Raw genomic sequence first — 15676 nt, 5'->3', positions numbered from 1 at the left:
TTAAACTTGCTTATACAAAACGATATTTTGCAATTGATTTGCAGAAGCGTCCTAAAATTTATAAAACAACCAGGCCAAACTCACCATTTACCTGGATTTACCTTCCGGATCAAGCTATTCTCCTTGATTGAATCTTGGATGCTTTGGACTTGGCTTTAGGCCTTGTGTAGTGCAGTTGTGTAGCTTTATGTCTTGTTTAGTTTGCGAAAAAAATTTTTGGATATCGCATTGCATGTATTAGAAGAATGTTAGAAGAAGTTTTTGATACTAATAAAAAAAATTACATAGCTCGTCTGAAAACTGTAAGATAAATTTATTAAACTTAAAAGATTCGTTTCACGATTTACAACTAAATTATATAATAAATTTTTTATCTATATTTAATATTCAATATGTATATCCAAATTGATGGATGAAAAAATTTGGACAGGGAACTAAATATGACCTAAACAGGGTGCTTTGCAGGAAGGTCACGAACGCACACGGCTGGTGGTAGCTGACCACTTACCAGGGGTAACACGGTCATTGCACAAGGAATAGCCGCAGGTGGGCCCACTTTGAATTTTTCTTACAGAAAAGCCCCTGGATAACTGAGAAATTGACACAGGTGCCAGGGTGCGCTCGGCCGCGCGGGACTCGGCGGCTGAATGGCTGATTGCCATGACCACCATGCCATCTTCTTTATTACCGATAAAAATCAAACCAGGCCGAGGAAGGAAAAAGCAACGGGGGGAAGCAACGGAGGGCGGAGGCAAGGCCGCAAGGGCAACGGCCAGGGCGGGGTTGAGACGGTGAGACCACACCTCCACTGCCTCACGGGCGAGCACGCAGGAAGGATGGCGGACGGGTCGGACGGCACCGACGTGTCGCCGGAGTCGGAGGCGACGGCGGCAGCCGTGAAGGGCGGGGAGATCTGGGGAACGCTGGAGGAGCTGCTCCTGGCGTGCGCCGTGACCCGGCACGGCACGGGGAGCTGGGACTCGGTGGCCATGGAGGTGCAGACACGGAGCCCCGTGGCGGCGCGGCCGGGCCTGACGCCGCACAGCTGCCGCCTTCGCTTCCGACACCTCCACCGCCGGTTCTCCACCGTCGGCAGCGGCGGGGAGGAGGCCGACGCCGAGGAGGACCCCGACGCCTCCGCTGCCGAGGGGTGGGTGGACGAGCTCCGGCGGCTGCGCGTCGCCGAGCTCCGCCGCGACGTCGAGCGATGCGATCTCTCCATCGGGTATGGAATCCGGCCGGAGACTGAAAAAATCCAAACAAGAAAAACTACCTTTTGAAAACCCTCGCCCGTTTTCCTTACCGTTTGATGGCGATCGGCCGGTGAGGATTTATTTAATGGAGAATTACAATTCGATTTTTCTATTCGCACAGGTCGCTGCAGTCGAAAGTGAAACGCCTGAGAGAGGAGCGAGAGCGGGAGCGGAGCGTCTCCGGCGAGGCTAAGCCGGACGAGGTGAGCGTGAACGACCGGCTCTCCTCCCCCAGCGAGGAGCCCGGGCGGTCGTGCAGGGAGTCCAACTCCACAGATCTGAAGCCCCCCAAGCACCCCGGCGGCCACCAGGGCGGCGGCGGCGGCGCCAAAGAGGAGGAGGTTGCGAAGCAGGAGGCGTCCGTTGAGTCGGCCGCCGCGTCCAAGGAGAGCAGCGACGTGCGGAGCTCCGCGAGCCTGTGCCGCCGCCGCAGCGGCGGAAGCGAGAAGGCTGACGGTGAGGAGGAGGAGGAGGCGGCGTCCGCGGCCCGCCCACCTCCCGCCCGGTCCCCTCCGCTCGCCTCCCTGGTCGACGCGGTCTCGACCAAGCTCGGTCCCGTGCTGCAGCGGCTACGCGAGCACGACAGCGAGGTAGGTGCCCCGGTAATTACCGCCTCTGATCGTCTTTTTCTGCCCTTGGATGTTTACCGGGGTTAAAAATCAGTATGAAAGGATAAACTTTAAAAGCTGGTAACATGAATTTTTCCAAAAAGCTGGTAACATGTCAGGGTTCGGGTCCCACTCCCACCCTTGATTAATAACTGGACTGGTCTCCTTGGTGTGGAAATATTGGATAAAATTTGGCGTGCACGTAGCATGCACCGATGACCTGTGATTAGAAGCCCTAAATCCGTGAGCTACCTGATTTGCGAAATGGCATATGAGTAGGATGACTTCAGGTTGCACATGCAGTGTAGCACCGTATGGAGGTTGGGAAGAAGCGCATGCAAACGCTTCATTTTTCTCTGATTCGTACAATAATAATAATAATAGCTGCATGACTTTAAAATTTCTTACTAGTTTTAAAGGTGTTTCAATAAAACACAGCGAATCTCTTGCAATAGTACAGTAGCCGCGTGAAAAATTCAATTTCTTGGTGACGAAAGGTATGTTTACCATCTTTTTGCTGGGTGCATTCTATGGTAGCACGACCAAGTTGGGTGCAGCGTTGCAATCAATCATATGTGGCCGTGGCCGGGTGCCCTGTAGCTAGACGATGGGGGCAGATATTTCCTTTTTTTTTTCTTTTCCATTAAAGCTTTTTTGTTTATTTATTTATGTCCTGGTCAATCCGATCCAATTGCAGGAGTCCGCCGCGTACCTTGGCACGATCAGGCGCCACGTGGACCTGGAGAGCGTGCGCCGTCGGCTGGACGCGTCGGCGGCGGCCTCGCGCGGCGCCGACGATGACCACCACTTCCCCGCGCGCGAGCTCTACCGTGACCTGCTGCTGCTCTGCACGAACGCCGTGGTCTTCTTCCCGCGTGGCACCCCCGAGCACGCGGCGGCCCTCAAGGCCCGCGCGATCGTCACCGGGCACGCGTCGGCGGTGCTCCACGACCCGAAGCAGGAGCACGTGGCCGTGGCGGCGGCGCCGGCACCGGCGGGCGCTGACATCGTCGGTTCGCTGATCGAGAAGGGGAAGAAGCCGCTGATCGTGTGCCGCAAGCGGAGCTCCATCGCGAAGGCCGCGGCGGCGTCCGTGAGAAAGGAGGAGAGCACGACGATGAAGGGTGAGGCTGAGGCGGCGGCGGAGGAAGAGAGCGAGGATGAGAAGAGATCCGTGGCCACGGCGACTAAGGACAAGGCGTGGGGGGTGAGGACGAAGAAGAGCCGCGGTGGCAAGAACTCGGCGGGTCCTGGCCGGAATCTGGCGAAGGCGGCGGCGGCGGCGGCGGACGATGCAGACGGGCCGAGGAAGGGCGCCGGCGGGCTCGCCAAGAAGAGGAACGCCGTGGACTTCCTGAAGCGCCTGAACCAGTCGCCTCCCAGGAAAAAGCGGGGGTCGGGGTCCCAGCTGGGGACGACGCGAAAGCGGTCGGCGGCGATGGAGCAGCAGTCGACGACTACCCGGAAGAGAGGAACCGGCCGGAAGGAGGGCACCGGGCGCGGTGGATCCAGGAGGGGCGGCAAGGCTGCCGGGACGAAGAGAGGCGTCGGGCGGCCGCAGAAACGAGGCCCGGCACCAGCCACGCCGCCGCCATCCAAGAGAGCCAAGACGAACGGCAGGTCGGATAAGTTGTCGTCAGGAACGGGGAAGCGCGGCGGGAGAAGTAGGTAGAATGAGGATGAGGGTAGAAGACCTCATAAGCGGTGGTGGTCGGTACTGTGGCAACTAGCGACCGAAGTAAAGCCATAGTGGTTTCACTGTTTCAGTTTCAGCTGTGTGTAAAATCACGTACAGTAGGTTGTGGTAGCTGGTAGAGAAGGAGCCGAGCTGACATGCTGTTTGTGCGACTGACAGATCTTGTGTTTCTGGTTCTGCAGTTTTTTTTTTAAAATTCATTCTGGTCGTGGAGCTCCGCTTGAACTCATAGCTTTGGTCATGCAACAATGGATGGCTGCCGAGCTGCAAAAACTTTTTTTTTAGTGTTCCAAAGTTTCTTTTTGCCTCGTTGATATTCCTCGACCTCGTATCATTCATTGTTCATTGTACTAAAAGAATGAAAAAGATCCAGGTTCAAAGTTAATATAACCGTCCCTCTTATACAACACAAATTCTATTAGTACGATCCAAGTTCCACATTATTAGTCGTTCTAGTAGAAGTTATAGTACTCCATGCGTTCTAAATTATGAGTCTTGCCATTACAATTTTCACGCTTCTGAAATATACCACTAGCAATCCAAAAAAACCCTACAAAAACATGTATCTAAACAGTGTATATCTATGCATATATTAAAAATTACATGGCAAAAAAACCCTACAAAAACATGTATCTAAACAGTGTATATCTATGCATATATTAAAAATTACATGGTAACTACTCACAATTTGGAATGAAGTAACAATCATGATAAATATTTTTTAAGAATCGTTAACACATCGGGACACGGTCAGACAAGCTACTCCAGCAGCATACATGAAAAGCCTGCACAAAGGCCTTGTTTACTTACAAAAAAAATTAGCAAAATTTTTTAGGTTCCCCGTCACATCAAATCTTTAGACGTATATATGAAGTATTAAATATAGACGAAAATAAAAACAAATTACACAGTTCACTTGTGATCCATAATTAGACAATATTTATCAAATACAGACGAAAGTGCTAGCGTCCATTTTGCAAAAAAAAAAAGAAAAAAAAAAGAAAAAAGAACTAACATGGCCAAAGTCCAGAATACTCCAGCAGCATACACGAAAAGCGTGCAAAACAGTATCCTTTTTTACATTAGAGTACAAGAACAGCCAAGTTGGATATTATGCTAGAGTTAGACATCTACCTGTACTGAATCAAGAATGCTAAGTGATCCATGCTAATGATAAACTACAACATTTAAGTTACTTCTAGTCTGCTACATAGGAAACACCATGCGATGGCACATAAACAGCTCTTTAACATTTGCCTATCCCTGCCCCTCCGTGCGCTCAATTTGGTGTAGCCGAAAGCTCACAATGCAGGCGTCAACAGTTTCCAAGACACCATTTTCTGGCATGTCAGTTTTGCCATAATGCGGTTTCTTTGTTCTGTGGTCGAGGTAGGTGGTACACAAATGCATGTTAATATTCCAATTCCAACATGGCAGAAGCAACTAATGTGCAGTTTGGTTCGTACATCTGTAGCGCAAATGGAAATGAAATTTGTTCAAGTGGTATGTCTTGCCGTAACATCCATAGCTTCAATCCTTTTCCATTTACGTTACCGAATACAACCAAACAGCACCTAAGTAGCAATACCGTTCCTTTCCCCAGCAGAACCCATTCGGCCTTCCATGGCCATATCTTCTGTAACACAAAAAAAGGGTCAGGGAAATATACGAAGCATGAACACACCAAGACAGACGCATCAGCTGACGAATGTACATTTCTGATGTCCATTTAACAAGCATCCAGGAAGACGTCAATATACCACCAGTTAAAACTACAATACCTCAAAAGATTCATCCAAGTATCCTATTTTATACTAAACCATTAGCAAATACCACCTCTGTTCCAAATTTTTTTGTCATTTTAGTTTTCTCCTGATTCAACCTTATCTTTGTCTTGAAAGTGTGTAGAAAAAGGCAACAACACCTGCCAAGTACATGTATTTGGTATTGATGTTAATTAATATTTTCTCCAATAAGAGCAAACTACACCAGTGGTCCCTGAACTATTAAATCACTCTCATTTAGGTCCCCAAATTACAAAATTGTCATCCGTCACACCGGAGACGTTAAGAGCCTTTGCTCGTTCTCGACATCCTTGTGTTTCGCCACCCATCTTGTCGTGGCAAGCAACATTTTGATGCCATCTTCTGTGACTAGGGCCAGATAGTGTCGTTACACATGCTTTCTTGTAGAAGAGCATCTGCACAACGACCCTAAGTGGAAGCAACTCATTCTGGGCAGCATGCATGGACACCGTCTTAGTGAGCTTCCTCGCTCATTCTAACGGTGTGCACAGACATCGGTTGTTCTTGCCTTCATGGTGACTGATTCAAAACTATCTGTGGTCATAGTAAACTACTAATGTTTGTTAGCTTCACTAGGTGTCATTCTTGATAATGCACAGCACAGTAGCCACCGTCATGCGTAGGTCTCAAGCGTGTCGCCCTTAGAACAATGGAGGAGATATGTAGATGCTTTGGGCGGGGATTTGAGTATTTCAATAGATCTAGATTTGCAATTTCATAGTTTTGGGACCTTTGTGAGAATCAAGTATAGTTTAGGGACCGACCATGTATATGAGCCATGGAGCAACATAGAAATTCGACGCTAGAGCGCCACTGCCGCCACATTCTAACTTTGCTATGATATGGCTGCTTTGGATCAGAATTGGGGTACTTAATAGTTTAGGGACCTAGATCTACAATTTCTTAGTCCAGGGACCTAGATGAGAATGATGTAATAGTTTACAGACAGACGGTCTAATTTACTCTAAATTGGTCAATCAAAGTTAGAAAAGTATGGCATTGGAAAAATCTAAAACATCTAACTTCTGTGATGGAGTGAGTACTATCTTTCTGTACAGTATAATCTGACCCTCAACGAGGTAAAACTGGCCAGGAACTTACCACTATCGCTATCCGATGCTTCATCAAGTCTGGCAATTGCATCAAGCAATGACTGCTCCTGATCCTAAAAAAACAAGTGTGATAACAAGCTTTTTCAACCACACATCATTTTCAAATGAAAAGAACATTTGAACAGAAGAATCAACTCACTTTCAGCAGTTTCCTTGCCTTCTCGATTTCAGGCATATTTGGATTGGACAATACCCTTTCCACCTGTGTCGGGAACATTACAACCATGAGATAAAAGTTAAATCTGACAACCTTTTTTATGTCTGACCGTTGATTGAAATTTACCTCCGTAACAACACTTTCTGTGTTTGGTATGTCAACATGATCAAAATTCCTATTGATGCCATTTTGAGGTGGAGCATAGTCCTTTATAGGCTCATTTATTGATAACCTCCCTCTTCCCCTGAATGAACCTGCCACAGCACCATTATTGGTTGGGTGCCTCTTCAACATAGGGCCAGAAGGGCCCCAGCCATCACGATTTGAAAGATGTCCATCAAATTCCCATCTTATATCTTCAGGTGCCATCTGTTTAAGGAGCGTTTATCAATCTTCAACTGAATAATTAATGGCAATGTGGCAATCAGCCAGGCAAATTCAGCAGGCAAATTTTAATTCACCTACAGATCAAACATGTTAATTCAACACATATCCATACTCTAGATCATACAATACAAGCAAGTAAATTTCAGCTCCAGCAGAACAGTAGGAGTATAGTATCTAGGCTACTGCACCACTGCAAAAACATAATTTTGGTAAGGTCAAAGCTGCAACGACAAATCTTTTACACTTTACATTTTAAGCTTATTGGAGCAGATAGTATCTTGTTGGCATCAATCAATAGAGACTAGCACAAGTAACAAAAAAAAAACAAATATTCATAGCCAATGGTTGAGAAAGCATAACAAAAAAAAGTAAGCACTTAGATGGCATATAATGGAAGAACACAACTAAACAGAGTAAAAGAGGAAAGAAAGGGATATATAGAAAATGATACAAGCATTGCAGGCAAACAGTGCTTACATCACAAAGCCTAACCGATTCCCAAGTCTCGGCTTGTGTGCCCATGTCATAGACGAGTGAATGCTCACCCTAAATAGATCATGAAAGAAGGTTACTGGGCACTGATGCATATTTGCATCAAGGAGCAAACAGTAGTGAAAATTGAAACCAACCGTCACAGGGTTATATTGTGTTATGGTGGCCTCATAGAAGTTGTTGTCCTCTGGCCACCTTGTATAAACTTTATGGTTTATTAATGAACCTGGATCAACAGATGGTAGCGCCAGAGGAATGGGCTGTACAAATCCAGAATCCATTATAAAATTGGTCTCAGGCTGTCATAAAAAAAGATCTCAGGATGGGAAAAAAAATATTATGCATATACCGTCTTCGCTTTCTTGCCTCTTGCTGACAAAGGACCCCATTTTGCAGATGGAACTGAGTGGGAGGGCATCATAGGGGACTGGAGGCCTGCAGATTGCGAAGGAATCGAATGAGATGCCCTTTGCCTCTTGGTAGTGGGCCCAGGATCTGCATCATATAAAACCCTGTTGCCACGATGCAGACCACCTGGGGTTCCACCTGCCTGTCTTAACTCCCTGGAGACATTTTTGGTGAAAGCAAATAATAAAGGATGATATATTGATGATAAAGTAAAACACATGCATAATAAATGCTTTAGGAGATACCTCATTCGACGGATGGCCCCATCTTCATTGACCTTATTTAATAGCTCCCTATGCTCCTCATCAGAAACCCTCAGTTCTTTCCTGAGTTCAGTAATCAAACTCTCTTTTTCCTGTACAGAAGCACATCTATCTTATTTTCAGCACAAAAAACGGGCTAAGATTTGACTACTCAAACTGACAGCACAAGTTTCAATTTGGTATACCCAGGATATTGCATCAGATTGCACTTTAAATGCTCTAAGAACACCAGTATATGCATCTTGCTCAACCCGATGTATTTCACTCTCCAAATCATTATTTGCCCTCATGTAAGGAAATGCCCCAGCAGATGCTCGGCCATTCCCACTGAAAGATCGTCCTCTTAGTCCTCTATTTTGTGCTGGGGGGAGATCGTCATCAGTCCCTACAACAAAGGGAGACGAATCAATACTGTAGCATATGAAATGCACAACTTGACAGAAAGTCATAAGGTATACATGTGGACTATGTAATCCTATGACTGCAACACCACCAACTATACTTGTAACTCGAATTTATAATTTGGTACCTAGTGGGCCAGAAGCCCAGAAATAGACGCTAGTCAGGGAATGTAAGTGACATGGTATCATGAATCCAAATCCAGGTTACCATAAGTGTATAAACTGTAAAGTAGAAAATATTTCCTGACACATCCAATTCATCAAGTAAAACTACTACAGCACTGGTATAGAGTTTTTCATAGCCAATACTCTGTATTACATCTCTAAAACCCTATAAACAAGCCCCTGGATTATATTTAATGGAAGCTGAAAAAAATAATAAAAATGGTTTTTGCATTATTTTTGTGTCAAAATAAAGAAGGCCCATCCTAGTGGATCCATGTGGTAAGGAAAAATGGGTACTCTACTCCTTAATGGAAAAAAATGGAGATTATAATGCTTATTCTCAAACTTCTTGCTTATACAGTTGTGATATTCTTTGTTTTCTTTATCCTGTTTGCTTTGCAGTCTGGCTAAGTTGCCTGGCGCAGGAGCTTCTCCCAAGCGTCCGATTTTCACTGCCTGGCGTGAGCTCTGCCTGGGAGGCTTCAAAGCAAACAGCCCCTTAATCCTGGGCGTCAGGAGTAAAAATCCAAAGTTTGGAGGAAAAGAAAGTTTCAGCAAGTTATCCATTGGGCTATCTTTATAACGCCACAACTTAAATCTTCTGCTGTATTTACATTGCTTTGTGGCAACAGATATATCAATCTCAAAAAACAAGCCACCATACAGTCAGGCTGAAATACAAATTGACCCAACAGAACGGGAATCCTTAACCAAGAAAAAAAAACAATCAGGCTTAAACTTGGTCGATTCGGGCAAACTCACCGCTGCTATCGTAGGGGTTGTATCCCGCCGCCTTCATAACCCCGCCGGAAACGACGAGAGAGACGAACCGCCGAAACCTGCAGCAATTCCGCCGGATCCGGGCACCGGCGCGTCTGAGCTCAGGTAAAGGACATGGGTGCGCACATGTACACCCAACATTTTTTGCGCAAGAATCGTAGTTAGTAGCTTGTAACTAGATCAGATCCGAATACAAATAGCCAAACAGCTGAAACTAGGGTTCGGGCACTCGGTCTCGCACAGCAGGAGGGAAAGATAAGTTGCGCATACCTGGTGGGTGCTCGTCGCCGGTGAAGGGCCCGACGAATACCTAGCAAAGGGACCGACGACGACCCGCTGGCGTAGCTTAGGGCGTCGCGCCGGTGGAAGCGGTCGCCCAGGCCCAGCTGCGCCGCGAGAGGGAGAGGGCGCGCGTGGGAGGCGAACGGGAAAAGAAAAAAAAGGAAGGAAGGGGGTGAACTGGGAGATGTTTTATTTCGTAGGCCCGTAGCCGCCGGATTAGCTGCAAGAGCAACTCCAACCATTATGCACGCAAATGGACTTAGCATTTACCAAAATGTATAAAACTTAAAAAAAAACTCCTCCAATCGTTATGCATTTGGACTTTGCATTTTACATAGCTATGTATTTGGAGGGCGAAACTTGACATATATGCCAAAGGAGTCCGGCTATGCAAATAGAGATCACGAGATTCTCAGTTCCACCTCGTGGGCTTTTTTCTTCCCTTCGCATGGTTTCCCTTCGCGCCGCCACCACTTCGCGCGATAGGAAAAGCATCGCGCGTCCTCCTTCGCCAGCTTCGCGCTCGCGTTTGGACGAAGCAGCGCACAATAGGACGACGCAGCGCGCGATAGGACGAATCTACGACGCCTTCCTCATCAACGCCGGCCAGGTACGCCTTCTTCATCAACGACGGCGGGCTGTTTGGCGCGGGATCGATTGGCCGCGTGGGAAGGAGTGCCGCGAAACAAAATTTCTGAGAAAAAAAAAGATGATGGACTTGGCATTTTGCATAACGGTTGGAGATCACCCGATTTTAGCCTTGCCATTTTCATTTGGGGGTTTGCAATTTGCCTAAAATGCATAACTTCAAATGCATAATGGTTGGAGATGCTCTAAGGCGCGTTGGCCGTCGGGACTCGGGAGCGTGTTTTCCTTTCAAGAGATAATGCCTCAGCTTCGAAAAAAAAATTGTTTTAGGTTTTGTACATAGAAGAAAAATGTTTTACTTCTACTCACCGTTCATAGAAAATCGTTCATTCCTAACAAAAAATAATCCCAGTTTAAATGAAAATATTCTAGTTCAAAAGAAAGTTTAGGTTAAATTAAAGTTCTGTGGGAAAAAGTTCTTGTTTAAAAGATGTTACATTAGAACCACTAATTAGTCCTATTTAGATCCATTGTTTGCTAGTAGTTTGTTGGTAATAGCTCATATCTAATATTAGCTAGCTAACTAGTATTAGCAATATATTAGCTAGAGGGTGTTTGAATAGACAGGTAATAAAAATACTAATAACTATTTATTGTTATTAACTGATTTGGTCCAACTAGTGAGATAGTTTTATCTAGAGGTCTAGCTAACAATTAGCTATTTTATTAGTTGCACATGTTTAGTTCTAAAATAGATAACTATTAGTAAATAATTATTATTTATAGGGATCCAAACATGACCTTAACAGATTCATTTTATTATTGATAGATTATTGACTTGTGAAAAGGAAATTAAAATAGAGGTACTCTACAACCTTTTTTTTTACAATATCTTTTTTTTAAGATGGTGGTCTGTTATAGTGATTAGTGAGGCTCTCGGCCCTGGAGTTGGGCGCATGATGCAGCGGCCTGTTATCCTCCCACCGTTGAAAGCGGACAATGATCGCTGCTCTGTGAAGCCAGCCTCACGCCATTCCTGCCGCTTTAGGTTTAGAGAGGACCAAGCTTTCGCAAGAGCCCCGCCAACCACTACCAACTTGGGACGGGCAGGCCAGCAAAGGCACACCACAGGCCCAGGCCCAGAGAAACTGTCGCAAAGCATCCACACCACCTTGATGCCCCCGCTAGGGTCACAAGTTCCCGCTACAGATATTTTTATAATAATGAAAAGAATAATTAGCTTCGTCTTCTTCACAGGAAAGAAATTGGACCACTTATCTCAATTTAATCAATTTTATATTAAACCAAAAGTGTTTTTTCCTTTCTTCGTCCCTTCGACCAGTGATAGGTGGGCCATAAGTCACTCATGCATCTTTCCAATTGCCGACCATAGAATCCTGCTAGCACTTTTGGAATTTTTAACCATCCAATAGTCTAGATTAATTCAAAGATTCCTAAAAACATGACAAAGTCCAATGTGTGTACTAGCTAGACTGCCACCACTATTGGATTTTATGATCATAACCAAGATTAATTCACAAAGTCTGTAACAAAATACGATAATTCAATAGCCAAACAAAGTGTAACGACTCAACTTGCGTTTGTCGGGTTATGCATTTTATGACAAGCATAAACATACTAGAAACTTTATGTATTTACAAAAATTATGTTAAGTACAACCAAACCTGACACTCATGTGGAGTGGCAGGTGATCCAATTATGATTGTTGGACATGCCACAACAATAAGCAGACAATAAAAGTTGTGACTCAAATGGTCATAGAAATCAAGCACTCTATTAGTCCACGCAAACAAAGAGTTGTCCACTCCAAAACACACACCTCTCTTGGGACCACATCGTCAGCTTGAAACACATTACACCCTCTTCTCTATCTTTCTTTTGTTCTCTCAATGCAATATCTCTCTAGCAAGATAAGAAACGGTAGTAGGAAGGGGGAAGAGAACAATGAGAAGGAGAAGTAGGGAAAAAGAAAGAAAAAGGCAAGGGGAAGGAGAAGCACCAAGCTGCGGCAAAGACCACCAAGGCATTTCCTATTGCTAGGGCAGAACATTGGAAGAGCTCTTTTCTCCTATTGTGGTGGGGAAGAAGAGGAAAGAGGAGGAAGAAGAAGAAGCTTCACCAACAAGCCATCTACTCTAACCTAGGGTCGTTGGCTCATGCTCTTGAAATCTTGGTAAGCTCTACACTAATCTTATAAATCTCCATCTAACTTTATTGTTGTTCTAATTTACCAGACAGAGTAATCTTATGGTGGGAAATAATGTGTAATTACTATAAATATTAGCATGTTTGTTGCATACTCAAGCTGTGACAAGTATTATTAGCTACAAAACACTATATAGTGCAAAGGTAGAAATGCTGCTGCTGAATACTACAATGAACATGTGCAATACTTAAGTTCCCTAAAATTTTAAAGTTGAATAAAAATATCACTGAATTATTATTGATCCCAAACTTAAAATTTATTTGTTTGCTTTGTTAGTTCTAGGCCTTGCTTAGTTCAAATTTTTTTTGTAAAATGAACATTGTAGCACTTTTATTTGTATTTGACCAATATTGTCTAATCATAGACTAAGTAGACTCAAAAGATTCGTCTCGCAAATTATAGGTAATTGTACAATTAGTTATTTATTTTATCTATATTCAATGCTTCATGCACATGTCGCAAGATTCGATGTGACGGGGAATCTAAAAAATTTTGCAAAATTTTTTAGAAACTGTAAACAAGGCCTCAACCCCAAAACTGTGCTGCTATTTAAAATTAGGGCCTTGTTTAGTTCCGAAAATTTTTGGGAAATGGACACTGTAGCATTTTCGTTTGTATTTGACAAATATTGTCCAATCATGGACTAACTAGACTCAAAAGATTCGTCTCGTCAATTTCGACCAAACTGTGCAATTAGTTTTTATTTTCGTCTATATTTAATACTCCATGCATGCGTCTAAAGATTCGATGTGACGGGGAATGTGAAAAATTTTGCAAAATTTTCAGAGAAGTACAAAATTTTTGGCAAAATGTGAATAGTACTAATTTCGTTTTTATTTGACAAATATTGTCCAATCATGGCCCAACTAGGCTCAAAAGATTCGTCTCGTCAATTCCGACCAAACTGTGTAATTAGTTTTTATTTTCGTCTATATTTAATACTTCATGCATACCTCTAAAGATTCGATGTGACGGGAAATCTGAAAAATTTTGCAAAATTTTTTGGGAACTGGACAAGGCCTTAAAACTTGAAGTTTACTGCGAAGACCAGAAACAGGGCGCGTAGAAGTCTTTCAACTGTCTGTGTGTACGTACCCTGCAACTGATCCTGATCGAGATGTTCGCCGAACTAACCGACCTGTACTTGAGGAGCGTGCTCAGGCATCTTTGTGGAGCCATGCACGGCTTGAGCAGTTTTCATTGGCCGGTACACGATCCTGATGCGGAATCACGCCCCATGCATGCTATCTGCTCCGATCCTTCACAGCGCCCAGTGCTATATGAAGCGCACCACCAGATTGTGCCATGGCGGCCAGGGCCAGAGCAAAGGCGATCACGGCAATGTCGACTATGTCGTCGAGCACACCGCTGATCTCGTCCATGTCGCTCGCCCTGCTGCTTCTGTTCTCAGCTTGCTACACCGGCCCCTCCTCCGCCGCGGACTGCGACCCCGCGGACCGCGCCGCGCTGCTGCGGGTGAAGGCGCAGCTCGGCGACCCGGCCGGGCTCTCCTCGTGGCTGCCGTCCACCAACTGCTGCGCGTGGGACCCCGCCGTGTTCTGCGACGCGGCGGGCCGCGTCACGGGGCTGGCGCTCTACTCCCTCCCCGACGTCTCGGCGCGCGTCCCGCCGGCGCTCGGCGACCTCGCCGCGCTCGAGATCCTCCAGGTCGACTCCGTGCCTGGCCTGGCGGGCCCCGTCCCGGCCTCCTTCGCCAACCTCACGCGCCTCCTGGACCTCGACATCAACGGCACCTCCATCTCGGGCCCTGTCCCGGGCTGCCTCCTCGCCGGCGCCGTCAACCTGAGGACGCTCGTCATCGCCAACAGCAAGCTCGCCGGGCCCATCCCGTCCTCCCTGGCCGCGCTCCAGGGCCTCCGGTACCTGGACCTCAGCGGCAACATGCTCAGCGGCGCCATCCCGCCGGGGCTGCTGCACGGTGGCTCCAGGTTCCTCATCCTGTCCAACAACCGGCTCACGGGGGAGATACCAAGCGACTACGGCGACGGCGACGTCGACACCATCGACCTCTCGCGTAACCAGCTCACCGGTGACCCCTCGCCGTTCCTGTTCGGCATCACGAAGCCGGCGGTCAAGATCGACCTGTCGTGGAACCAGCTCGAGTTCGACCTGACGGAGGTCAGCTTCCCGCACCATCTCAGGTTCCTGGACCTCAGCCACAACAGGGTCACGGGCAGAGTGGCCAAGTCGCTGATGGACGTGAAGCTGGAGCACTTCAACGTCAGCTATAACCAGCTCTGCGGCGAGGTGCCGGCGGGAAGGTTCATGTCGATGCACGGGGCAGACTGCTACGCGCACAACCAGTGCCTGTGCGGCACGCCGCTCCCTCCCTGCAACTGATACTAGTTCGTGGTTCACAGGTTCAGGGCTTCAGGCTAATGGAATGATCACTGGTTTTTATCTTGTGTGAACAAGGTGTCCCAGAATAACGAATCAGTTGGTCGGATCTTCATGCTCGCCGTTGGCTTTGGTCTCGGATAATCTCTGTCTTTCTCCTGCTCTGCATTTCTTTCAACTAGATTAGCTATATAGCATACTGCATACAGTATGTGCAGTTTCCTAAATGAGGAGTACCGGAGCACATCTTAAATTGAATGATCAAGTGCATTTGCAGTTTGGCACTCAGTAAAAATTCTGCATTAACTAGCTTCTTATCATGGTAACATGGTTGCATACTGTGTAATCTTATCATTTTAAGTGAAATGCCAACCTTAAGCTTTATCCTTTTTATTATGTGCATGGCCGGTGTCATCTTGATCATTTGTCCTCTCAAAATGCATATATATTTAAGCCTCTAATCAATGTTCGAGTCTTACTGGTCAACCAATTAAGTCTTGATCCAAAACAAGGTATCGATGTGGCGTGTGTACATGGTAGGCATGGATCTAGGAAGTGAGCCTAGCTCAACTTGTTGTGTGAGAGGTGTGGCAATGCACCCAACCATCTAGGTTTAAGTTCCGTCTTGAACTGAATTTAAGTATTTATTTTATTATTAATGAAAAAACACCTAGTTTCTCCTAGGTTGGATCTC

General features: G+C 46.1%; 2 protein-coding genes and 1 pseudogene across 3 annotated transcripts; 2 read left to right on the top strand and 1 right to left on the bottom strand.

The window, feature by feature from the left end:
- LOC8055879 lies at nucleotides 601-3856 on the top strand. The gene is made up of 3 exons (XM_002462529.2): nucleotides 601-1225; nucleotides 1375-1843; nucleotides 2559-3856. Exons 1-3 carry the CDS (start codon nucleotides 648-650, stop codon nucleotides 3531-3533), a joined length of 2022 nt encoding a protein of 673 aa, XP_002462574.2. The 5' UTR covers nucleotides 601-647; the 3' UTR covers nucleotides 3534-3856.
- Nucleotides 4574-9977, bottom strand: LOC8064855 (protein EMSY-LIKE 3). Of its 2 annotated transcripts, none has more exons than XM_021454607.1 (11): nucleotides 9798-9977; nucleotides 9510-9622; nucleotides 8367-8566; nucleotides 8164-8273; nucleotides 7860-8073; nucleotides 7648-7770; nucleotides 7496-7564; nucleotides 6758-7000; nucleotides 6614-6676; nucleotides 6464-6527; nucleotides 4574-5190 (listed from the first exon to the last, which is right to left on the bottom strand). In XM_021454607.1, the coding sequence occupies exons 2-11, from the start codon at nucleotides 9544-9546 to the stop codon at nucleotides 5132-5134; spliced, it is 1182 nt and encodes a 393-aa protein (XP_021310282.1). In that variant the 5' UTR covers nucleotides 9547-9622; nucleotides 9798-9977; the 3' UTR covers nucleotides 4574-5131. The 2 variants fall into 2 exon arrangements, with proteins under 2 accessions (XP_021310282.1, XP_002460457.1); XM_002460412.2 differs by having other exon boundaries at nucleotides 4574-5193; nucleotides 9798-9976.
- Nucleotides 13905-15366, top strand: LOC8064854 (annotated as a pseudogene).

The sequence above is a fragment of the Sorghum bicolor genome, chromosome 2 (assembly GCF_000003195.3).
Source record: "Sorghum bicolor cultivar BTx623 chromosome 2, Sorghum_bicolor_NCBIv3, whole genome shotgun sequence".
NCBI classification, from domain to species: domain Eukaryota; kingdom Viridiplantae; phylum Streptophyta; class Magnoliopsida; order Poales; family Poaceae; genus Sorghum; species Sorghum bicolor.
The sequence above is the reverse complement of the archived record's forward strand: the minus strand, read 5'-3'. Positions and strand labels throughout refer to the sequence as shown.

Excerpts from the sequence above, each read along its gene's own strand:
- LOC8055879 (XM_002462529.2), top strand. The coding sequence starts at position 648 with ATGGCTGATTGCCATGACCACCATGCCATCTTCTTTATTACCGATAAA. Across the intron at positions 1,226-1,374 it reads CGATGCGATCTCTCCATCGG|GTCGCTGCAGTCGAAAGTGA; the intron begins GTATGGAATCCG and ends CTATTCGCACAG. Across the intron at positions 1,844-2,558 it reads TACGCGAGCACGACAGCGAG|GAGTCCGCCGCGTACCTTGG; the intron begins GTAGGTGCCCCG and ends ATCCAATTGCAG.
- LOC8064855 (XM_002460412.2), bottom strand. The coding sequence starts at position 9,546 with ATGAAGGCGGCGGGATACAACCCCTACGATAGCAGCG. Across the intron at positions 8,074-8,163 it reads GGGGCCATCCGTCGAATGAG|GGAGTTAAGACAGGCAGGTG; the intron begins GTATCTCCTAAA and ends AAATGTCTCCAG. Across the intron at positions 6,677-6,757 it reads CAGAAAGTGTTGTTACGGAG|GTGGAAAGGGTATTGTCCAA; the intron begins GTAAATTTCAAT and ends TTCCCGACACAG.